General features: G+C 48.1%; 2 protein-coding genes across 2 annotated transcripts in view; one reads left to right on the forward strand and one right to left on the reverse strand.

Annotated features, from left to right (window-relative positions):
• Window positions 1–8,731, reverse strand: part of HDDC3 (HD domain containing 3) — a 119,456-nt gene extending 110,725 nt beyond the window's left edge. Inside the window, exon 1 of the mRNA XM_085644392.1 lies at window positions 8,593–8,731. Coding sequence (XP_085500518.1) covers window positions 8,593–8,704 — 112 coding nt within the window. The 5' untranslated portion in view covers window positions 8,705–8,731. The remainder of the gene's footprint in view (window positions 1–8,592) is intronic.
• A 282-nt stretch (window positions 8,732–9,013) lies between these two features.
• Window positions 9,014–10,078, forward strand: XRCC4 (X-ray repair cross complementing 4). Its single transcript, XM_085644390.1, has one exon. It carries the CDS (start codon window positions 9,014–9,016, stop codon window positions 10,025–10,027), a length of 1,014 nt encoding a protein of 337 aa, XP_085500516.1. The 3' UTR covers window positions 10,028–10,078.
• Window positions 10,079–24,671: the final 14,593 nt, after the last annotated feature.

The raw sequence follows: 24,671 nt of genomic DNA on the forward strand, positions 1-24,671 counted from the left end.
TTTGCAAAGGGTGTTCCAATGCACTGCAACACGTCACTGCATTTTTAGCAACTTTTTACCCATTTAAATTAGACACAAAATTATTTTTTTGTTAAAATATGGAGATTATGTGGCAGATTATCAATTGTGTGGCAAATGCGGCACATCTATAATTATGCGTAAATCCCCGCGGTTGTACGATCGCATAATTCCAGTGGCCTTGAATATAAGTTTACAAAGTTATTCTTTAGCAGTCAGAACAGTTTGTTTTCTTTGAGGGTACATTTTTCAAGACCTTCCATATTCCATGCGTTCATAGCTTGGCTAGTCCAGGATTTTAGTTTGAATTCTTATGTGTGCCATTCTAAATGAGTGATGGGATATCAGAATTATGCGTGTCGGAATGCAAAGAAATAAACACTGGCCAAGCTATTGGCTTTTTCAATGGCTTTTTAGCCATGTTGTACAGAAGCAGGGATAAAGGGGGAGAAAAAAAGCGCTATCATGTGGTCAGTACTGCCCATGTCATATTGCTCTCTTTTTTTGTTTTTTTACTTTCAACCATGTGGCACAGGATCCGCAATGTGCAGCATAGCAAAAACATTGACAAATTAAAATAGGCCTACTATTTGACTTTGCCAATTTTTTTTAAGCCATGTTTTTTTTTGGCGGGAGGGGGCTGGGCAATTGACAGAGTTGGAGGGGGTCAGGGTAAGTAGGAATACGAGCGGTGGAGCAAGCAAGAAGGTGGGGAGGTGCGGTTATGGTGTATGTACCAATGCAGGAGGTGGTGAGACCAGGACAAAAATTACGGTCTGACAATAGGGCAAGCAACAACAACTGGCCAATAAACAACAGGGCAAACAAGCATTGGCATAGCCAATAGGTCTCGCCTTTGGGACCTTATAAGTGTTTAGCCATGCAACAGTTGATTTTGTTGCACCAAGGATATTGTGCTGGATAACTAAACACTTATAAGGTCCTAAAGGCGAGACCTATTGGCTATGCCAATGCTCGTTATTTTTTAATTCAGAGGCAGCTCTTTTAACACAAACTGGAGGAATACCAGTTGCTCACAAGTCAATGCCAGGCTTCAAATGTTTTCTTATCCTCTTTCATTATTACAAACGTAGCCAACATGCTAGAGAGCTGAAGTAAGTAACGTTAAGACCCCAAAGAGGCAGTGATTTCTAGACGGAACCATGTTTTTTTTTGCAGAGTTTTGAGTATTACCATATAAAGTTTACATGTGAAACAAAAAACTGTTGCTCGGCCACTTGCCCCATCCTCACTATTTCTCAACCTCCAACTCCGTTGTGTAGTTTTGAACATTGTCTGCAGAATGTCACTGAATGTCATGAATTTCTCTCCATGCTACATTTGACACCTTTTAGTTATAATCTATTACCTGCGTGCCTCGATGGCTTTCTGAGATAGAGCCGGGGTTTCCAGAGCCCCACATCTGCCGTCTGCAAATGAGAAACTTGTGGCAGGAAGCCAAAAGCCGAACAAAACCGTCAGTGGAAATTATTATCCCCTCTTTTTCTGCCTAAACAATTTCTGCTCTGGAAGTGTAAATCAGTTTCGCATGCATTCCTCTCCCCCGTCTCCACTTCCGGTTGTAAACAAAGCCAAATCTCTCACAGAAATGCGGAGAGAATTCTCAAAGTGTTTCTCAAAGCAATCAAACACAGGATATGGAGGTTAATTATTTTATACAGAAGACACCACAGGCACATATCTCTCAGAGAAACTCACATGGCATTTCTGTTCTAAATTGGGAAAGAAACGCAGCATACCACGCTTGATTCAATTGTTCAGCCTTGCTTTTTGAGCTGTAAAGGGATGCATGCAGAAAGTATAACAATCACAAAGTGCTGCTTTATTTAAACAATCACAACTGGTGTTCACGGTGAATAAGAAATGATAAAGTAATCACTGGAATAAGATAGCTAGGCCTGCTACAAGATCACAACCTGCAGTTGGGGCCGAAGTTTTGAGGCGGATTGGTAGGTTAAAAAAAATCATATTATTCTTGGGAAGCAGAAATGTGAAAGAAAATATTACAACAGAAAGAAGCGTAGTGTCCATTCAGATCATATGCTCAAGAGACATTCTCGAATGCAGACTGATGTCCATGGCAGTCAGTGCTTTCAAAATAAGTTGATTTGCGTTGTGTGGGTGACTATGGACTGGACTTTCTCTTGGGCTTTCAATCATGTGTGGCCAACACTCAATAACTGGCATAGAATTAAGTGCTTTCACAGTAATCCATCTGCAGTATCCTTTTCCCGCATCGGAAACTGCCCAAAACAATATTTACAGGCTTCTTTTCAATCGCGCTCCCACTGCCTGTGAAGTGAGTGTACACCGGGCGCTTCAGCCAGCGTCTCTCAACTAACCTCTGTTGGTTTCCAGCTATATGGCATATCTGCGGCGTTTTTTAAAAATTTATTTTTACAGTCGATGCTAAGCCAGTTTCCTGGGCGAAGAGCACACGTTTTTTGTGAATATGCGGCGCCCCTTTCAATCGACTGCTTGGTGATGTGGACTAAAGTAAAGACTTGGATGCGGTGAGCATGGAGTGCAGTGCAAACATAGCAAAGGACACGCTGCAACGCTCACTGAGGAGAAGGTGTTTCCAAGCAGCCGGGGAGACCCAGAAACGGAAGTCTTGTAATTAGAGCGGAGGTGAGGTTGGGTGCAAAGTGCTCGGGCCTCGGTGGCACGAAGATTGTGAAAGGGGAACTATGCCTTGTACAGTAGAGCTTTTGCAGTACTACTACAAGCATTGCTTAACAAGCATTGGCCGCGCGGCCGTGAAATTAACGCCGCAAGGCCATGAAAGAGAAAGGGTAACATGGAAGGGGGGGTGGGGGGCGGTGATTGCTAAAGCAACACAGGGAAGGCTGGCATATGGTGAGCACTTTCGCGGCTGCTTTGATGTTCTCAGTGGCCGCGCGGCTCACTGAGAACATCAAAGCGGCCGCGAAAGTGATCAGCAGGCTGACAAATGGTGCGTGCGCCCGGCGCACATGCACTGTATTTGGAGGCCTGAAAAGCACTAGTTTGCACTTCCAAATCCCACTTTCTAAAGCTCTCGCCAGAGCAGCGCTAAAGCGCTGGCTCAGGCGAGACCTAAAAAAGGACGATGTGACAAGCAAAAACGTGGAACAGGAGGGAGAGAAGGCCTGAAAACACATGTACTCTTATGAAGTGCCACAATTAAAGTTGTTGAAAGGTTTTTAGGTCTCGTCTGAGACAGCGCTTTAGCGCTGCTCTGGCGAGACTTATAGTAAGCGAGTTTTGGAAGTGCAAACAGTGGCTTTTCAAGCCACCAAATACAGTGCATGTGCCCCGGGCGCGCGCACCATTAGGCAGCCTGAAAAGCACTGCCTGATCACTTGCTTTGATGTCCTCAGTGAGCCGCGCGGCCACTGAGGACATCAAAGTGCACACCATTTGCCACCCCCTTCTTGCTTGTTTACTTTGTCTCTGGTTCCCCTCAGGCATCCAGACTCTGCCTCTCTGCGGACTTCTCTGGGTGACCCCTGGTGACCCCTGCTTGTGGACACCGCCTCCTCTGGGCACGGACCGCTCTGCTAATGTTGTTTGTCTTGAGCAGAATCAGCTGCCCGTGACAGGCCTCGCCCCTTTCATGTAAACAAAAGCATGTGTGCCCTATTCCCGTTGATTCTTCTTTCTCCCGCCCATTCTCCTAGAGCTCACCTTTATTTCATTGATTTCTATTTCTGTCTGATCCCGCTTTCCCCTCCCTGATCCTTCTTTCCCCTCCCTAATCCCACCTTTCCCTCGCTGAATGCTTCTTCCTCTCCCTGATCCCTCCTTTCCCTCTCTGATTCCTTCTTTATATTCCTGATTCCTTCTTTGTCTTCCTTATTCCTTCTTTCTCTCCCTAGTCCACCCCCCATTCCCCCTCTCACACTCTGACGCTACTTTCTTTCAATTCCTGCCTAGTCTCCATTCGTCCCCCACTTACTTCGTCTCCTCTTCGTTCCCTACTTTTTCTGTCTCACATCCTTAAGCCAACTCCACAACTCATCTCTTCGCCATTCCTCCTTCTATTCTTCTCTTCTCTTCCCAGGTTTTCTTCACTGACCTGTCTCTCCCTTCTCCTATTCTTCTTACCTTTGAGCACCCGCTCCCCCCTACCCCCTCCATCATTCCTTCTCTGTGCTCCTTTCCCTCCTTCGGCTCTACTCGCCCCTTCTTCCCTGTCCTGCACCGTCTCTCCCTCCTTCCTTCCCCCTTCCCCCTTCACCCCCCTCCCTTTGTTTCCTTCTGTATCCGGTCATCACCCCCTGCAGCCTCGGTGCTGATTAATGATCACGGAAGCCCCTCCCAGGGGCTTCTCCAACCTTGAACGGTAATATGGCCGGCTGGAGAGGGCGGCATCCGGGATGCAGGGCACACAATGCTGCTGCGGCGATGCCGGGCCTCGCTCCTGTCCCCCAACGCGGGAATTCATTCAGTGAGCCCCACACGCATCGAAGCGCTGTAGGTACAAGGCACGCATGAAGCACTGCATCTCAAAATGCATTCAGCGATCCAAGTGCGCTCATGATAGCGCTGTGAGCCCAACAAAAAGCGCATAAAGCGCTCTGTCGCAAAACTCATTTACTGAGCCCAAGGCGCGCTTAAAGCGCTCCTCCACAGAATACATTCACTGAGTCCAACATGCACAGGGAGCGCTCCTTCACAGAATTCTTTTAGTGAGCCCAAGGCGCACCGAAGCGCTCCGTGGTAGAATTAATTTTGCCAGCCCAAAGCGAGCACGAAGCGCTACATCTCAGAATTAATTCAGTGAGCATGACCGTGCCATCTCTCAGAATTCATTCAGCGAGCCCAAAGTGCGTATGAAGCCGTCAATCGCAGAATGAATTCAGTGCGTCCAACACACGCATAAAGCGCTTCATCTAACAATTCATTCAGTAAACCCTATGCCCGCATAAAGAGCTTAATCTCATATGGTATTCAGTGAACCCAATGCTTCCTTGAAGCGGTCCCTCACAGAATTCATTCAGTGAGCCCAAAAAGCCGCAAGAAAGCTCTCCATTCCAGAATTCATTCAATGAGCCAATGCGTGATGAAGAGCTCAGTTGCATTGGTCCATCGCAGAAGTAATGGCGGGATCCCAATGTACGCTTCAGGCGCTCCATTGCAGAACTCATTCAGCGAGCTCCACGCGTACCTGACACTCCAACGCAAAATTAATTAAGTGAACCCAAAGTGAGCATGTAGCGCTGAATTGCAGAATACATTCAGTGGGCCCAAGGGACGTATAAAGCGCTCCATGCAGAATTCATTCAGTGTGCCAGATACAGAAAGCGCCCGATCATCACAGAATTCATTGAGTGACCCAAAGCGAGCATGTAGCGCTCCATCGTGGAATTCGCTCACTGAGTACAAGGCATGCATGAAGCGCTCTATTGCTGAGACACAGAAGCAGCTCCTCTCAATGCCTTACCCTTCTGCCCTTTCGCACTCATTACTTCAAAGGGATGCACGTTCCCTTTACTAATCTCTCAGTTTCCTTTGTGACATTGCCAGTTTTTAAATGCGTTGCCTTTAAATAATGAACTATCCGTTTACACAATTAACATTCTATTGGTTAGGGGGTAACCATTGCCTACAAGTCGCCTCGAGCTGAGCTTGCTACCCCGATACGGGGTTTAAGTGATCGTGATTTTACATGCGTGGCCGAGAAGGAAAAAGACTCTGTTTCTTCCTTCCTGCCCAGGGAAGACAAGGACAGTGTCCATGTCTCCTGCTCTGCTGCTGGCAGCTGCCCACCGCCCCCAGCAGCTGCCCCCCACACTGTCTTACTCTGCCATCCTCTCTTTCTGTCTTGCTCCTCCTCACTTATTGACTTCAAGAAACAGTTATTACTTCCTCTTTCCTCTCCTTTCCTTTATTTGTTTCTCCGTGAAATGGATCCCAAAAAAAAAATTCCCTCAGGAAATGTCGTCTTTTTGGGCCATTTTTCTATTCCAAAGTGCAGCCTTGGGAAGGAGAGAAATTAAAGGTTCAAAATGTGGAAAATAACGAAGTAACCGATACAATAATAAGAAGCATTTGCAATGCAATAGGTCTCGCATTTACACAAGTTTAAGCTATTGGCATAGTATATATTATAGTATAAATAGTATTTCGCCGAGTTTACTTCCAGTCCAGGGAATGTTTAAGCAAGTGTGTTTATGGCTCATGCCAAGTAGCTGAATACCATAGTTCAGGTAGTGCACGCCACACACTGCTGCACGCCACACACTGCTGCACGCCACACACTGCTGCACACTGCTGCATTACTCACTGCTGCATGCTGCATGACACTGCTGCACGCAGCACACTGCTGCACGCCACACACTGCTGCACGCCACACACTGCTGCATGCCTCACACTGCTGCACGCCGCACACTGCTGCACGCCGCACACTGCTGCACGCCGCACACTGCTGCACGCCGCAGACTACTGCACGCCACACACTGCGTCATGCCACACACTACTGCATGCCACACACTGCTGCACGCCTCACACTGCTGCACGCCTCACACTGCTGCACGCCTCACACTGCTGCACGCCGCACACTGCTGCACGCCGCACACTGCTGCACGGCGCAGACTACTGCACGCCACACACTGCGTCATGCCACACACTACTGCATGCCACACACTGCTGCACGCCACACACTGCTGCACGCCACACACTGCTGCACGCCACACACTGCTGCACGCTGCACACTGCTACACGCCACACACTGCTGCACACTGCTGCATTACTCACTGCTGCATGCTGCACGACACTGCTGCACGCAGCACACTGCTGCACGGCACACAGTGCTGCATGCCTCACACTGCTACACGAAACACTGCTGCACGCCGCACACTGCTGCACGCCGCACACTGCTGCACGCCGCACAATGCTACACGGCACACAGTGCTGCACGGCACACAGTGCTGCACGGCACACAGTGCTGCATGCCACACACTGCTGCACGCCACACACTGCTGCACACTGCTGCATTACTCACTGCTGCATGCGGCACGACACTGCTGCACGCCACACACTGCTGCACGCCGCACACTGCTGCACGCCGCTGCACGCCACACAGTGCTGCATGCCTCACACTGCTACACAAAACACTGCTGCACGCCGCACACTGCTGCACGCCGCACACTGCTGCATGCCACACACTGCTGCACGCCTCACACTGCTGCACGCCTCACACTGCTGCACGCCTCACACTGCTGCACGCCGCACGCTGCTGCACGCCGCACGCTGCTGCACGGCGCAGACTACTGCACGCCACACACTGCGTCATGCCACACTACTGCATGCCACACACTGCTGCACGCCGCACAATGCTGCACGCCACACACTGCTGCACGCCACACACTGCTGCACGCCACACACTGCTGCACGCTGCACACTGCTGCACGCTGCACACTGCTGCACACTGCTGCATTACTCACTGCTGCATGCTGCACGACACTGCTGCACGCAGCACACTGCTGCACGGCACACAGTGCTGCATGCCTCACACTGCTACACGAAACACTGCTGCACTCCGCACACTGCTGCACGCCGCACACTGCTGCACGCCGCACACTGCTGCACGCCGCACAATGCTACACGGCACACAGTGCTGCACGGCACACAGTGCTGCATGCCACACACTGCTGCACGCCACACACTGCTGCACACTGCTGCATTACTCACTGCTGCATGCGGCACGACACTGCTGCACGCCACACACTGCTGCACGCCGCACACTGCTGCACGCCACTGCACGCCACACAGTGCTGCATGCCTCACACTGCTACACAAAACACTGCTGCACGCCGCACACTGCTGCACGCCGCACACTGCTGCACGTCGCACACTGCTGCACGCCTCACACTGCTGCACGCCGCACACTGTTGCACGCCGCACACTGCTTTTATACGAGTTTACGCTACTGACATTGTAAATGACAATGCCTTTTATTTGTATTAAAACCAAAACATAAATAAAAGGCATTGTAATTTTACAATGCCAATAGCTCAAACTCTTATAAATGCGAGACCTATTGCATTGCAAATGCTTGTTTAAAAAGTACCTACAAAAGTGCGTGAACCATGGAAGGTCACTGCCATGCTTCAGGGGAGAGGCAAACATACGAAGAGGAAGTAAAGCCATCACACAAGAGAAGGAAATGAGTGACGATCAAGCAGTGGTAAGAAATTTGGAAGGCTCTAAGCCACCTGCAAGCTAACAAAATATCTCAGGTGAGAATCTGAAAACATGAGTACTCTGCAGGTTGACTGCTTTCAATTGCCTTCTGCTTACAAGTTGTAATCATTACTACGAGTTGCGTGTCCAACTACCATAGAACGTTTATCCCCAATCAAAGACGGCTATCGTAAATAACTGTGATAATAAAACCACCAGTGCGTGTCCAACTGGGTTACAAGTTACGAAATCAATCCTGCTTGTTTGCGTTTATAGTACCAAGTTTAAATGTACTCTAGAGAACAGAAGATCACATGAATACGAAATGGAAGACAGACTAAGAAAGGGTGTGGTACAAATACGTAGCAGGGTTCGTTCGCTCACCTATAGGGTGATTAATATAAGGCGTCTTCTCCGGATCCTTGCGGCGCTGGCGTTTGTGTTTTAGGGCAGCGAAATCCGCTGCTTCTAACAACGATCCAACATCTGAGGTCATACTTCCTTCTTAGACGACTTGGCAGACGTAGCGAGCTTACCGCCGAGCAACGTCCAAGTAGCAAAATAGCGTCAAGGCTGCCACTGTTGCGTGTACTTTCGCTTTCGATCCAAGTTGGCTTCTCACGGTGCTTGGGCGATTGTCTGCGCATGCGCTGCATCTCACCGTCCTCTAACACGGAAGTAAATTTCATAAAAATCCATGGATGCTAACAAGGGGCTTTCTGAAATTGTGCTACATCTTCTTCAGTCGACTGGGGACTACTACAACAATTGCAAGGCCTGACAAGTGTAACTGAAAAGCTCCAATATGGCGAAGAACGTGAGACAGATTCGTGTGCTTTCTCAACCAGACAAACCGCATTTCTTACAAATTTCATGGGAAAAAGACATAGGCTTTGGATTCGCTGTGATTCTCAGCGATGGCCTGTCAGCATGGTCTGGGAACGTGTCTAACGAGGAGGTGTCGAAAGATGCTGCCGACATGGAAATGGAAAGGGAAAAGTATGTTGACGAACTGAAGAAAGCACTGATTATGGGATCAGCACAGACTAGCAAGTATATTTTTGATTTCTCTAAAGATGATGTGCAAGACGATTGCTACATTTTTTCATATGATAAAAACCTGAAAGACGTTGTGTTCAGACTTGGATCGTTGAAATTAAGAAATGTCCCGAACCCAGTTGGAGTTGTAACAGACTTGATCAGCTACTGCCTCAATGACTCTGCAGCCCTGCGCGACCAAAATGAGCACTTGCAAAGAGAAAACAGCCGGCTTCTCAGTGACTGGAACGACATGCAAGGGCAATTGGAAGCATGGGTACGTTTAAAGGAAGACATGGAGCAGGATCTCTACACACGGTTTACCCTGGTTCTTAATGAGAAAAAAGCCAAGATCCGAAGCTTACAGGATAAATTGAAAGAAGCGCAAGAAAAACTAGATAGGAATGTTTCGGAAGCCACTCTAACCACAAAAGGAAATAAGGAAGATTATGACATGAGCACCGATGAGGAAAACCAGAGCGAGATTCAACGTTCCACAGTAGAAACTGTGGAAACGAATACTTTGTCAAGACGCCATTCTCTTCTCAGCAGCACAGATGATGTTCCGGATGTTGCTCCAACTAGAAAACGGAGACATCGGGTCAAAAAAAATCTTGGACAAGAAGCTTCATGTGCCACACAAAAACCGGTGGTTCAACAGAAGCAAAGGAGTAATCCAGTTCCGCCAGAGAAAGCCGTCAAAAAACCCTCCTCAGGAAAAAGGCCGTTGGAGGTAATGGAAAGCACTGAAGATCCAGATGATCTATTCAATGACATGTAATTTGTTGATTGCGTATATTTTGATAATAAATGGAAGCATATTTACTAAAAAGCAAGTCACTTATTTATTTATGTAGTTTTTTTTAAAATCTAGAATAAGAATACGGTCTTTCAGCCACTTGAATGCTTTGAGATTATGAGAAAAACGTACACCAAGATAGCGACATTTTGGAAGGAGTGGGAAAGAAGCAGATGTAAGCATTTATATTAATGAGTATAGGGTGAAGAATAGTAGAAGGACAGAGAGAGGGGATAGAGGAATGTCTGGAAATGAAGTCAGAAAGAGCAGACGGATGGTCTTCAGTGAAAGTTTTCGAGGAAACCTGTAAAGATCCACATATACGAGTAGACCGCAGGTGAGGTTGAAGAGGTTTATTGCTAGATACAGCGATGCGACCGGCAGAGCCAACGGCAAAGCAGCAACTGCCGCGTTCGGCCGTTCGCACTTAATTACATTCCACCCAGCAGGGTTGCCAAGGTGGCCCACTTGCCCACATTTTAACCAGGACCCAACACATCTTCCTCTCATTATAACAATACAAGGGATAAATTGTTACAGGAATAAAAACATAAAACTTCCTAAAACAAAATCAATATGCAGTATTGACCAGGGTGGAAACAACAGTCAAGATGATTACCCGATAAAACATTGAACCCGTACAACCGGAACTAACAATACAATATCCCACAGCATGTTAAGTAACCTCAAAACTTGACATAATCATTTAAATGAGATGGTGCTCTCTTAACTCTCACAGACTTCCGTGAGTTAGTATCAAGGTGTACCTGTGTGGAACCGGAGGTCTCACGAACGCCACCCTAGACTTCAGTGGCACTGTTGGCAACATCTCTATGCAACATGTCCACTGTAGTTTGCTTAGACAATATTTCGTTGTTCCACTATTTGCCATCACTCAATCTCGCCACTCTCTCCTTGACCATCTCAAACCTCAATGGAGGGGAGAACATGGAATTACCTTTAGCCACTATTCCAGGAACTTTAACTCCCACCAAATCTCCCTTGACAAACCTAGATTGATGTCTCCCATTAACAGGATCTGTTCTAGCATACTTCCCTTGAGCCTCCTTACATCTCTCCTTGACTCACTCCAGTTTGGCATGTGACACTTCCAAATCATTCATCTAAGGTCTAACCAGTTTGGTAGCAGCCATCCTTCCCTTCAGTAACACAAAAGGTGACACATTAGTGGAGGCAGAAGGAGTCATACGCAATGCCTACAACAAATCCGAGAGTTCTTTCTCCCAGTTCAAACCATTGCCTATTGAAAGTTAGATGTTATCCTTGATGATTCTGTTGTTGCGTTGTACTAAACCATTACTGTCGGGGTAGTAAAGGGAGGTGGTAACATGTTTAATACCCCAATGAGATTCAAAACATTGAAATTCTTTCGATGTAAACTACACACCATTATCTGTGACTAATTCTGCTGGTGCTTCCTCCCTAAAGAATAATGATTGCAAAAAATTTAGCACCTCCTCTGTGTTGGTAGACTTGACAAATTAGACCGCTGGCCACTTTGTGCCATAATTATTAAACAGTACCAATCTATACCTACAGCGCTGATTCAACACATACATAGGAGAAATGACATCCAAACACCGACTTAAAGCTGACGAAGCTGACCTTCTTGCCGTGAGGGGAATGGCCATCGACCTTGCTTTTCCTGCCCGCCATGAGGGGAACGGGTAGCAGCCTTAGACGCTTATCGTGACGGGAACGGCTCCTTCAAACTACAAATCCCAGCAGCCTGCATCGGCGCTTGACGTGATGCCACTGATCTGCGCCCGGAGGCGCGATAATAACCTCGCCGGCCTCCCGCAGTGCGGGACGCCGGCTTGAAGCTGACCTTCTTGCCGTGAGGGGAACGGCGATCGACCTTGCTTTTCCTGCCCGCCGTGAGGGGAACGACCAGCAGCCTTAGACGCTTGCTGTGAGGGGAACGGCTCCTCCAAACTACAAATCCCAGTAGCCTGCATCGGCGCTTGACGTGACGCCGCTGATCTGCGCCCGGAGGTGCGATAAGAACATTGCTGGCCTCCCGCAGCGCGGGACACTCGTGGGCGTGCCTGGGCCGTGCCAGGGCAAAGCCCGGGCCAAGGGTAGGCCCATCTGCGCCCGTCAGTGGCCGGAAGAGGCCACGCCGGGCCACCCTTCTAAGCTCCTGGTTTTGAGGTCTGTTTTATTTAACTTGTGACTTGTTTGGGTGTTCTGGTACCAGATCAATACCTGTGAACAATCATGGCAAAAATGAGCAAGCGAAGAGTAAACAATGGCAAGGGGGCTGCAGGGACTCTGGATGCTTTCCTACAGAGTGCGGAATCCGTGCTTATAAACGAAATTAAACTCACGGAGCGGAGGTTGTCACTAGAGTCGATTCCTCCCCTCACTAGACTTTCTTTGACGCCTGTGCTCACTGATCTTGTGTGTTGATTAATACAGATGTATCTTGTTCCAGGTCTGGTCCTATTCAACACGCTACAGAAGATCCCTTAGCAGATATTGTGCCCTTGTCATCCTCCGAGTCAGAATTTAGCCCCGCTTGGCCTACAGTTACCACTAGAGGGCAAAAAACCAAGCCCAGGATAGCCCCCACTGTAGTGCCACTGCCTAAAAAAAGGAAGACTAGGATGACCCGGAAGCACAGCAAACCTGGGCCGAGATTAAATGGAAAGGCCGCGGAAACCTCAGAAGGTCTTTGGGTGCAAAGCGAGGGCCAACCGATTGCCTTTAACTCTAATGAGCTAAATAATCCTCTAGACAGTTTGTAAGTCGGAAACTTCTATGGGAGGCCACTTGAGGAGCTTTAGGGAGCCCAGATTCCCAATCCCAGTGTCTAACCGCTTTGATGCTCTGTGTTCACTGGAGGACATAGATTGACTGCACACGGGAATTCGAGCACCTGCAACTTCTGTAGTGGACCTGCAACTTTTGTAGTGGAAGGGCCTAGTGTGGGGCGATCTTTTGGCCCTCCCAGCGAGAACTTAGCTGGCTTGTCCCCAAGTTGCTCTAAGCTTTGTGAAAGCCAAGCAGTACAAAAAAGGCTATCAGGGAAGATTAGCATCTGATGATCCTCTGGATCCCCTAAATATCCCTCTATCCCCTAATAACATCCCAGAGGGTGCAACCAGTACAGATCCTGTTAAATATCCTGTGAGTAACAAACTTGACCTTTGCAATGTTCTCTCTTGGAACATTGCCGGTATATCATCTAAGTTAAATAATCCTCTATGGGGAGAATTGATTAGCCAGTTTGAGATCCTGTGCTTTCAGGAGTCCTGGATCAAGGAGGCGGTTCACCTGAACGGTTATAGGACTTACTATACGCCAGCCGTTAGCAGTCTGAGTGGTAGAGCCAAGGGCGGCCTTTGCATATATATCTCGAGCATTATTAACTCTAAAAAGATAACACTGTATGCACATAAGTATTATCAATTAGTTAAACTGGACCTAGACTCTAGGCATTCGATTGTAGTTATTAACTTATACAATATTATTCCTTCTGATAATGTGAGATTTGTGATTCTTAACATGTTAAAAATGCTAAAAAATTTAGGCAGTAGTAAAGATTTAATGTTGATTTTGGCTGGTGATTTTAATTGTACTTTATGTGAGAATGTTGGGGATAAACTATGTGAAGCGCTAAACGATGAAGGGGCATGTGCATCCCATTTCCGACATTCAGTTTTTGGGGAACAACTTAACCAGCTTATTTTCACCCTTGACTTGGGATTCGCTAATGAAATGTGCCCAACCCCCGCTCCCATGCCCCGCACTCTCAATGGTAGGGGCCTTTGCTCTACTATTGATTATGTCTTAGTCTCCAACAGCCATGGACACATTGTCCATTCTTTTTATGTGTCTGAAAATTCCCTTAGCGATCATTTCCCTCTTTGCCTAGCATTCTCTTTGCTGACCAATATAACTTCAAGAACGAAAAAGAATAATCACTTGCCAGGTAACCAAGCTATAAAGAGCACCAAAGGGTATTCCTTGCGTTGGGCTATGGTGGATCAAGATGCTCTGGTTAAATCAGTGGTGGGCAAAACTAAACTAGCGGTGGAGACGTCTCTGTGTGACACAGCCACCCCAGAAGTTATTCTAGTGTCATTTCAGGCTATCTTGAATGCCGTTAGAGAGTCCTTAACCAAACGCAGTAACGCCAAGGGCCCCAACAAAGGATGGTTTGACTCTAGGTGCACTCAAGCTTATTCCCATTTAAAAAAGGTACTACATAAAACCCCAAGAAATAACACTGAAGTAAAGGCGGCCAGAGATGCATATAAACTAGCAATCAGGGATAGGAAAGCCACTATCAAGAAGGAGTTGTGGGATGAATTACTTATTGCGTCAGTGCTTAATGACAGCGCGGCCGTCTGGAAAGTTGTTAGGGCACCTTTCCTGACTAGAGAGGATCACTTGAAATAGCAATAACTGAGGAGCAATGGATTAATCATTTTACCAAGGCTTATCAGGGCACGGGAAACCCCGTTTTGACGGACCGTCCCGCCCTGGATGCTTGCAACTTGAACCCACTCTCCCAAGCAAACGCATTAATGTTTACTTTGGACGAAGTAGAGCGGGCACTGTCTGTTTGGTAAGGGTGGCAAGGCACCTGGTCCCGATGGGATACCAATAGACTTGTTTAAACCTAATGCCACCTTACGGCGACCTCTCTTGACACAAGTTCTAAATGCTAGCTACGAAGCCGACTTCCCACCCACTCGGGTAGAATCAACTATTGTTCCCATTTTTAGGTCTCGCTGAGCCAGCGCATGCGCTGCTCTGCGAGATATTTAGTAAGCAGCATTTGGAAGTGCCACCACAGGCTTTTGGTGGCCTCAAGCTTGCGTGCACGCACGCAGCCGCCATACGATCACTTTCACTTTTGTGGCCGCGTCACTTTCACGGCCGCGTGGCCAATGCTTGTTGATGTTGTCCTTGGCATGTCCTCTCCGCCTTTCAGAGTAAATTAGTTTTAGTTCATTTAATTAGTTCAATTTGTCTTCCTTTGCCTCGTTGTTTTCCGCAGAGAAAATTGTATGGTCCGTCGTAGTTTATTTTCATTGTATTCCAATGATTCTACCTTTCTTTGTGTGCAATTTATACAGCAGATGGTTTGCAATTGTCCCAGCACACAGCCACAAATGAACATTTTAAATAAAGATTGGAGACGAGATGCAATGGTGGGGGAAGGCAAGGAAATGAAAGCATTGAAAATTAAAATTCAAGCCGGGAGAAATGCAGCAGCGAGTGGAGCGCATGATTGCAAAGGCCTGTGTGTTGAAATGGAAGTGGGGGTTGATGCTGCTGCCTTCTCTGTACGGCATCCCTGATGCTCACTCGATTAATATGTTTAGAGCTTTCTTTAAGCACAGGCTTCCTCCAACACCACATGCAAGCTCCTAGTTTCTTTTGACTAGCAAACATTTCTGTGCTTAAACGGAGATTATGTGATTAGATGTCAGAAAGGAGATTATGTGGTGAATATGGCAAAAGGAGGTTATATGATTATATGTCAGAAAGACGAATATGCAGTCAATGTGTTAAAGCACAAATTATGCCGTCAGGACAAAGAAATATTAAAATCCCAGTGGCCCTAATGGTATGTATTTTTTGTTTTAACCTAAAAGGCAATTTAAATCCTGTACTTTTATATTACTTTATATATTTCGAATTTGGCATTATAAAGCTCTCTCTTTGGGTTGATGTCTTGGCTATTAATTGCTTGATAAAAATATTACGCTATGCACAACACTCTTTGAGAAGTCTGATGAGCCATGTTTATTCAATGCAATCCCTTGATTGTCCAACGTTGGCGAACAGAATCACTATTGGATCACACCAGAGGGGCACTTGATATGGATTAGGGAAGAAGTCACAAGTCCTTCTGCATGGAGAAGCCAAACCAGACCAGCTGTGAAAACAGTGCTAGATTAATTAGTCCACATCAAAGTGGGTCCACCTCAGCTGGATAGTGGAGGCCTCAAATCTCGGCACAGAAGAACGGGGTCTTTCTCCTGTGACTCCGGTGTATTTTTAAAGGTAGAACTAGTGTATACAAGAGTAAAGGTATCAACACTGACCATAAAATTCATTGTGTACGCCTTAAAGCTGCGCTACAACCTCCCCGAGCGTCGAGTTTACTCAAGACACTGCCCATGGGTTTTACTGCGTGTTTCAGCAGTTTAGTCGTCTGCCATTTTAACACTTGAATTCATTAGCACTTCCAAATGGATGCTGCCTCCCCCCTACCCACCGGCCGCTCCGGGGGCTAGTTGACTTGCAGCTGTCGGCCCTTTGAAGGTAGGGGTCGTTCTGCATGAAGGCCAGAGACCCACCCCGCTCGTACGGGAAGGAGGCAGAGTTTGAAGTTTTCCAGGCTCCTGCAGCCTACCAGGCCTTATGTTCTGCCGCAGGAAAAGCCCTTCTTTTCACAGCTGAGGTCTCTAATGAGTTCAGCAGGCCTCTCTACCTCTGACTTCTCTAGACCAGTCTCCATTTCAAAAGCCAGATACCTCCCTCACGGAGGCCTCCTTGCTTTCTTGGAAGACAAATATATCACCCAACTCGCTTTAAAGTCGTGTTTTAAACAATATCATCTGGAGTCATACATTCTCAATTTTAGCAAATATATAGTTCTAGCATTGTTATGGTCATCTAAGCTAGTGGCACTCATTTTATCGATGCCAGCATGATGAAAGGCGGAGTTGTCCATAGTGGGAGGCAGAGATGAAATGAGCACAAATTGTACTTGTACATGTTTAACACTAGCACCGTTAAGAACTGAGTGCCAATGGTTTTCGCTAGTGGGAACTGCCCATAATAAAGGGAAAATAGAACAGTGGGGTGTGCGTGTGTCTCTCTCATTGCCTCCAGGCATTATTCACTGATAACAGACTTGTAGGCTTATTTACCGCTTCCACTAGTGTCCTATAATGCTGAGGCTCTTTCAAGACTGCGTGGTGTGCAATGCTTTCAAGACACCGTGGCGTGCACTGCGGTTGATTGCATATTAATAGAGGGTGATGGATGCAGTGCAAGTAGAGAGTTACAGGGTATAATTGATAGTACACATACAACCACCGTTTGAGAGCCAAATGAACTGCAATATTTGGTTATAGATGGCTTTACTTGCCGATGGCATTTGAGATCATCTATGCTTGCATCTGCCTAGCTGGTTCAGCATATTTTGAGTCTATGCTCCTTTGACTCGGAGTCCTCCATATTTATTTGTTTTTGTTTGGCACAAATTAGATCCACAAAATATAGGGTGACTGAGTGCTTTGCCCAGCACAACTAACGCGTACACGAAACATACCGGTCTGAAAGCAGAATATTACAAAAACTTAAGCTACATATACATGATACAACAGTTTCTGACAAAGTACGAGAGCGTTGAAGCGGTTAGTTGCAAGTTGATAACTTCATGCAATGCACCATCTGAAATATTCTTTTTTTTTTTTTTTTTTTTTTTTGGTGTAAGAATTTTATTGCACTTTTTTTTTTATCACATACAAAACATACCGAAAATCACCTATAGTGCGCTCGCCTACAACCGCAACGGGCCGGCGTCATGCAATCACAGTTTTCTGCAACAGTGCTAGTTGTACACAGCCCATCAGCCGACATCCAGCGGACCGGCGGCGTGTTATCAGATAGTATCCAGTTGTGTGTCAGTGCTATGCTCACTGCCTGATACATCAATAATCTTACGTTTTTACAGTTTTTTTTTTTTAACTGAAACTTAACTTAACAGTGCATTCCCCAACTTGTAGTTCTCCCCCTGCATCCTTCCCTCTGCATCACAGCATCCTCCCTCCTAAGTGTCAGTACTGTACAATTGTTCGCCCTGTGCTGTCACTTTCAGACGTTCATTTTACTCAACTTCCGTTTCTGAGTCTGACGTGCCATGTTCAAGTAAATAGGCTCGTAAGTACCCCCAATAGTCTTTGGGCCTAGAGCCGACTGGCAGTTCCTCTTCGTATGTGATGAGCGTGTCTCGACAATACACCATATCTTCAATCCAGCGTTTTACCTCTGGCGCTCTTTTGCTATTCCAGTGAATCGACACCCTTCTTTTAGCTAGCAGTAGCGCAACAGCACAGAATTTACGCTTCAAGGCTCTCAGGTGTGGAGTAATACCCAACAGACAGATCTTCGCTTCACACAGCACGACAACCCCTAGCATTTCGTTCAAAACCTGTATGACTTGTTCCCAATATCCCGCCACTTTACGACAGTGCCATGCTAGATGCATGAAGTCCGCATCCTCTTGATTACACCTGCCCCATTTTGAATCTTCCCTTAAGCCATGTTTGTATAGCCTCTGAGGTGTGTGGTAAGCCTGATGCAAATACTTGTAATGTATAATTTTCAAATTCCCGTTAGGTGTCAGCATACCCGTAAGCATGCAAGAGGAATCCCATTCTACATCCGTCAGGGGTACTGCTAGTCCAGCGCTCCACCTGTCCCTGGCCTTGTGTGTGTTGTTCCCTACCGCCCCCTGTATACTCGCATACAGTTTGGAAACCAGGTGAGATGCTTTGGGTGTAGTCAAGAGTAGTCGCAGGGGTTCAAGGGTAGGCGGCTCTTCCGGATGTGTCGGGTAGTGTTCCCGTAGTGCTCTCTGCAGCCTATAGAAGTTGAAACTGAACAGTGGAGATGGGTTGCTGATGTATTGTAGCTTATCAAGTGTCTGGAATTCGCCATCTTTGTACAGGTCCCCCAATGTGTCTATTCCGGCCCGCCGGAACAGATCCATGCCAACCTTCTCGTGCGTTACCGAGAGGGCTGGGTGATGCGCTAGTGGGAGTGTGGGTGCGTATAGTGGTAGGCAGCCTGCTTCCTTGCCCAATAGTCTCCATGCCTCTGTGGTCGTGTTAACTGTGTTAATATCACGGTCATGTAGCCTGGTGCGTTTATGCGTGAGTATATTGGCCAAAGGGATCGGGTCAGTGTCGCCTGCCTCCACCGCCACATGTGTCAGGAATGGCACTTCGTGGTACCAGAAGTGTGCGTACTGCGCCTGAGCGCATAAGTAATATAAGTAGAAGTCTGGTACTTTGAACCCCCCCCTAGCATATGGCAATGTCATGGTGCGCAGTTCCATCCTCGCCTGTTTGCCCGCCCACAGTAAACTAAGGACTAGCGTCTTGATATTGCGGAAGACAGCAGCGGGAGGTTTTATTGGGATATTGTTAAATAAATATAGGAATTTCGGTAGAAGTACCATTTTTACTATCGCAGCCCTGTCCGCCAATGAAAGTGGAAGTCTGTTCCATTTTTTAACTTTGTCTTCCAGGGCTGCTATCGTCCGCCCGTAGTTCGTCCTAATGACCAATTCAGGGTCTCTGTGGAACCATATTCCCAGATATTTTGTGGGTTCCTCTTGCCACTCTAATGGATAGTCCAATTTGGTCGGTTGTGTGCTGTCTGTTAGCGCCAGTACAAGGGATTTATCCCAGTTTATCTGTAATCCTGCTTGGTGACCGAATTTTATATACTCTCTCAGGAGCGGATTTAGGTGTTGTTCAGGGTGTTTAACGTATAACACCATGTCATCCGCGTATAGTGAGATATTTATAGGTCGGGAGGGCATTTGAATCGCTGAGTGATGGTAATGTTGCCGGATTTTGCAGGCTAGTGGCTCCAGCACTAAAGCGAAAAGCATCGGCGAGAGTGGGCACCCTTGCCGAGTGCCTCTGCATATTTGTATGGGTTCTGATATGTATCTGTTTACTCTGATGCGTGCCGTCAAGTTTGTGTAGAGCATTGCTATCCATCTCTGAAATATCCACGGGAATCCCATGCGCACCAGTACTGCGTGGATAAAGGGCCAGCCAATAGTGTTGAACGCTTTAGCAGCGTCTAGTAGCACTGCCACAGCTTTCGTTTCCGGAGCCAGATAATGCGCTAATGCGAACAGTGTGCGGGTGTTGTGTGTGGTGGCCCTGTCTGGGATAAATCCCGACTGGACAGGCCTGATCAACATCGGCATAAGCGGCTTTAGCCTGTCTGCCAGCAGACTAGCTATGATTTTGGTGTCTACATTTAACAATGATAGTGGACGGTATGAGTCACATTTATCTACTTCTTTGCCCGGTTTCAGCAATGCAATGAGCAAGGCTTCCCTCCGAGACGCCGGCAGTGTCTGGGCCTCATGTGCCGCCCCGTACAAGTGTACTAAGTGCGGGGCGAGTAAGTCAGCGTACGCCTTATAAAATTCCGCTACAAAGCCATCCGGCCCCGGCGCTTTGTTGTTAGGTAAGCGTCTAATGGTGTCTGTGACTTCTTCTACAGTTATGGGGCGTTCTAAGTATTTCCTATGTCCATCAGCTAGCCACGCCATCTCTATATCCTCCATGTACTTCAATAATTCAGCCTGTGACGGTGAGGGGTGTGCCTTGTATAGTGTGCCATATGTGTTCATAAATTCTCGCAGTATACCCTTGGTGTCCGTGACCACCTCCCCGGTGCTGGTAGTTATGGACGTGATATTTTGTGGTGATTTGCCTGAGCATATCTTTGCGGCCAGTTCCCTGCCGGGTCTACCTCCTTCCCCATATCGTCTCGCAGTAGCTCGTTTAGTTACATATTGTAGCTCGTCAGTTGCAAATTTAGCATGCTCCGTCAATAGCACCTGGATATCCCCCAAAATTTTGGTGTCTCCCGTCTGGGTGTATGACTGTTCCAGTGTTTGAATGGCCTGTTCACGTGTGTGCAGTTGCCGTCTGATATCTCTGAGGATGCCTGAGGTTGTACTGAGACAGACTCCCCGGATTGTAGCCTTAAAGGCCTCCCATAACAAACCCGGGTCTTCCGTTGTTGGGCCGTTAAGATCAAAGTAATCCCCTATTGCCTCATGTATTGTAGTAACGTATACTGGGTCTCTCAGTGCCGCTGCGTTAAATCGCCAGGTGAAGGGTGGTGGGTCGTAGTGTGGGATATCTACTTCCAAAAGTACCGGACTGTGGTCCGATATTGTTCGGGGTAAGTGTACAACATCTAACACCCATGAGAGTACATCTTGTGTGCCCAGCCAGTAATCTATCCTGGACCAACTGTTGTTCGCCGCGTTTATATGTGTCGCTGTCGTCACCCCTGGGTTACGTGCCCTCCACAAATCTACCATATGTAGGTCTTCCATGGCGTCCCGCAACAGTGTCCTGGCATTCCCATGTTGTTCCGCAGTGTGTGCTGTTCTATCAAGAGCGTCTTGCATCGTGACATTGAAGTCCCCTCCCCATATTACGTGAGGCGCCTGCATGTCCGTGATGGTGTGCCATACCTTGCTAAAAAACCCCGGGTCATCCACATTAGGGCCATATGTGTTCACTAATAGAATCTGTTGCCTTCTAATCTTGCCAGCTATTACCACGCTCCGCCCAGCTGTGTCTCTGTGAATGTCGGTAATTTCAAAGCCCGTACCCTTCCTAATCAATATGCTCACTCCCCTGGAGTAAGATGAGTAGCTAGAGTGAGTTACCGATTCAGCCCCCAGTTTGGAAGTGCCGTCTCGTTCTAAATGCGTTTCCTGCAAGAAAACGATGTTTATTCGCAATCTATCAAAATAAGCAAACAGTCGCCTAATTTTCTTTGGGTTGCCCAGACCTCTCACATTCCAAGTGAGTAATTTCAGCGAGTCACTACGCGACATGTGTATGTATTGGGTGATGGATTATCCACTTCAGACGTTTAATCAGCGTTCCATACCGTGTGTGCACAGTTTTATACCTTACAGTATTGGAACGTGACAACGGCATTCGTTGATTGCAAACATTATATACATGATAGTACATGACTAAGGAGTTCGCCATGCTTCTCAGACACAGAGGCTGCAGTCGGTTAGAGTCTAAGTTACCCGCCCTCCCCCCACCCACTTTAGCGCCCAAACTTTGCCAAAGCCATCCCTGAATTAACTTTAACAGTAACTTTAGTATAGTTAGACTTGAAGTGGGGCGCACCCTCCTGGGGGTGTCGCCAGGTTCACACATCTCCATCCACGTGGTGGATGTGGACAGAAGCTTAGTGCATTAATATTGAATAGCTTGCATGTTCCCTTCCGTCCCCTCCCTCACCCCATGCAAGTCCGCAACCGCACCCTTCGACCTAGCCGCCGATTCGCAAGTTTGCCGTGTCCTGAGTGTTCAGCACCTCGCATTACACTTGCAAGCTTCAGTTTCTGCTGTCTCTCTCAGCTGGATTTCACTGTACTCACTGCGAGAGGTGACACCTCCGGTGCAACCGATCAGCTGCTCCAGGCACGGGGTTTGTCATAGGCCCTCATTCCCGCATGCAGTGGGAGAACAGGGCCGCCCGTCGTCTTACTGGGCGCTCAATGGCGTACTGATCGCCGTCCGCCTTTTGGCATTCGGCAGCCGATATACATCCACAGCTGGGTGTACAGTAGTTTTTACCATTGTCTTCGCTTGTGGTCCAGTGTGCCTAAGAGTTATTCTACGTCGCTGGTTCGATCGACCCTTTCCTGTGATTCCCTCCGCTTTCCCAGTTTCTTGACGTATTCCTGCGCCGCCTGCACTGTTGGGAGTATTACCGGCTTACCCGCTGACATGACCTTGAGTTTTGCTGGGTAGAGCATTGCATACTCTAGCCCCATATCTCGTAATTTTTTCTTCATCGGGGCAAACTCCTTGCGTGCCATCTGTACCGCCATAGTGTGGTCTGGGTAAAATTCCAGGTTATTTCCTTGATGCGTGATTTTGCCCATTTCCCTGGCCAACCTGAGTACTGTATCCCTGTCTCTGTAGTTCAACAACCTTGCTATTATCATGCGTGGGGCTGCTCCCGGTTTAGGTGTCGGTGCCAGTGATCTATGAGCCCGCTCAACAAGGAAGACAGGTGAGAGTTTGTCAGCTCCGAAGACCTCTTTTAGCAGTGTTTCCACATAGGTCTCCATCTTACCAGTGTTTGTGGACTCTGGCAGGCCAGAAATGCGTACGTTATTCCTCCTGGACCTAGCTTCCTGGTCCTCCACCTTCGCTCGCAGAGTCTCTAGCGCTTTATCCTGACCACTGCACGTTTTCAACGCAGCCCTGGAGTCGTCTTCTGCTTTTGAGATCCTTTGCTCCGCTTCCGTCAGCCGTCCATCGTGCTTCTCAATCTTTGCCGCCATGTTGTCGACCCTCAGCATCACGTTATCCAGTTTGTTGTTCATTTCTTGTAGGCTCTGCTGGATCGCCTTCAGGACAGTCTCCATTCCCGTGCCTTCAGTCGTCTCTCGGTCACCCTCAGTGTCTGGGGTGGTCGCGTTATTCTTTCCTTGCTTTCTGGTCTCGAACTGTAGCTTGGACTGTTGCTTGTCCGGTTTACCCATGTCGGCCACTTGTGTCCGGGGGCTCTGGGTGTGCGGGCTAGCGTGTTTCTGGGCTATCGTCACGGCTGTGGTACGGCGGGCAGGTGTTCGGGGTCTCAGCAAGGTAGTGGCTTTACTCATCAGCCATCTGTCGGTTGTTGGCAGTTGTAGCGCTACACTTATCCCTGTCAGCACTGGCTTAAGCAGCCTTCCCAGGTTCCATGCGCCTTTACACCCTTGCGCTTACCGATCTGAATATGGAGGCTCCTAGGTCCGCTGCTGTGCCGTTTCTCCTGTGATGCAAGTAGTGCCTCCCTCAGTGCCACGAGGTGATGGTCGCGCTCCAGTCCGGGGCCGTTGTTTTAGCTTCTAGCTAATCTGCGCTATTGGTTAAGGCTTCAGCCGGGACGGGACGTGCACTACCCGTTTGCCTGGACTGTCCTCTCAGCAACACTGTTTTCGCGCCTTTTTCTCCCTCGCAGCCGAAGCCTCCACCCAATCGTTTTTAGTAGGCGCACTCTCGTTTGCTGCCCATGTCATATCCCGCCATCAGCCACTTGCCGTGTGTCTCCCGATCCTGAGACTGCGGTGGTCATCTCGCCTCACTCGCTCGTGCCGCCCTTCCTCTCGGGACCTCGGGTTTGCGATCCAGCTCCTCCGCCATCTTGCGGTCGCTGGAACGCACGTTGTTTTCAAGCACTTTTCTCGTGCACTAGGGCTCACCTCCAGACTACACCGGTGCGTCGATGTCGGCGCTCCGCTTCTGGTACCACAGCGGGTCCGGGTATCAGTGGGCCGGTTGTTAGACTTTCAGAGGCGGCGGCAGTCCTGAGCGGCGAGCGCGGCCATTTTGTAGTGGCTCTCGGGTCCTCGTCCACTTTTGGCCGACAATGTCCTTTTACGCCGCTGTTTCTGCCTCGCAGCTACAATCACTTAAGCGCTGAGGTTTCCGATTGCCATATTTGTTGTTTTCGCCGCTGTTGGGGTGTTTTAAGGGGGCGAAAGTCCGCTAATTAGCTTCCGCCCGGCGGAGCTGCCTTTCTCAGCCAGCCATCCCGCAGTGCGCCCTCTAGCGCCCCCCTCCGAAATATTCTTTAACAAGGTGGTAACAGTTCCTAAAAGGGAAGATATGGGTTCTGTGACCAGGTAATGGTCCAGCGTGACTCCTCAATTTTCCAAGAAACAGTTGAGAGTGCTATTATGGTGGGGGTAAACCTCCTGTGGTCTCTTGTGCCCTCACACACCCTTGCGAGTGTTAAGCATCATCATCGGGCGGTGCTCCTCGTGGGGGTGGCGCTGCAGTCCCTCACA

Source organism: Triturus cristatus, chromosome 3_1, assembly GCF_964204655.1.
Source record: "Triturus cristatus chromosome 3_1, aTriCri1.1, whole genome shotgun sequence".
Taxonomy (NCBI): domain Eukaryota; kingdom Metazoa; phylum Chordata; class Amphibia; order Caudata; family Salamandridae; genus Triturus; species Triturus cristatus.

What these genes read in the sequence shown, in the direction of transcription:
- XRCC4 (XM_085644390.1), top strand. Translation starts at nt 9,014, where the DNA reads ATGGCGAAGAACGTGAGACAGATTCGTGTGCTTTCTCAACCAGACAAA.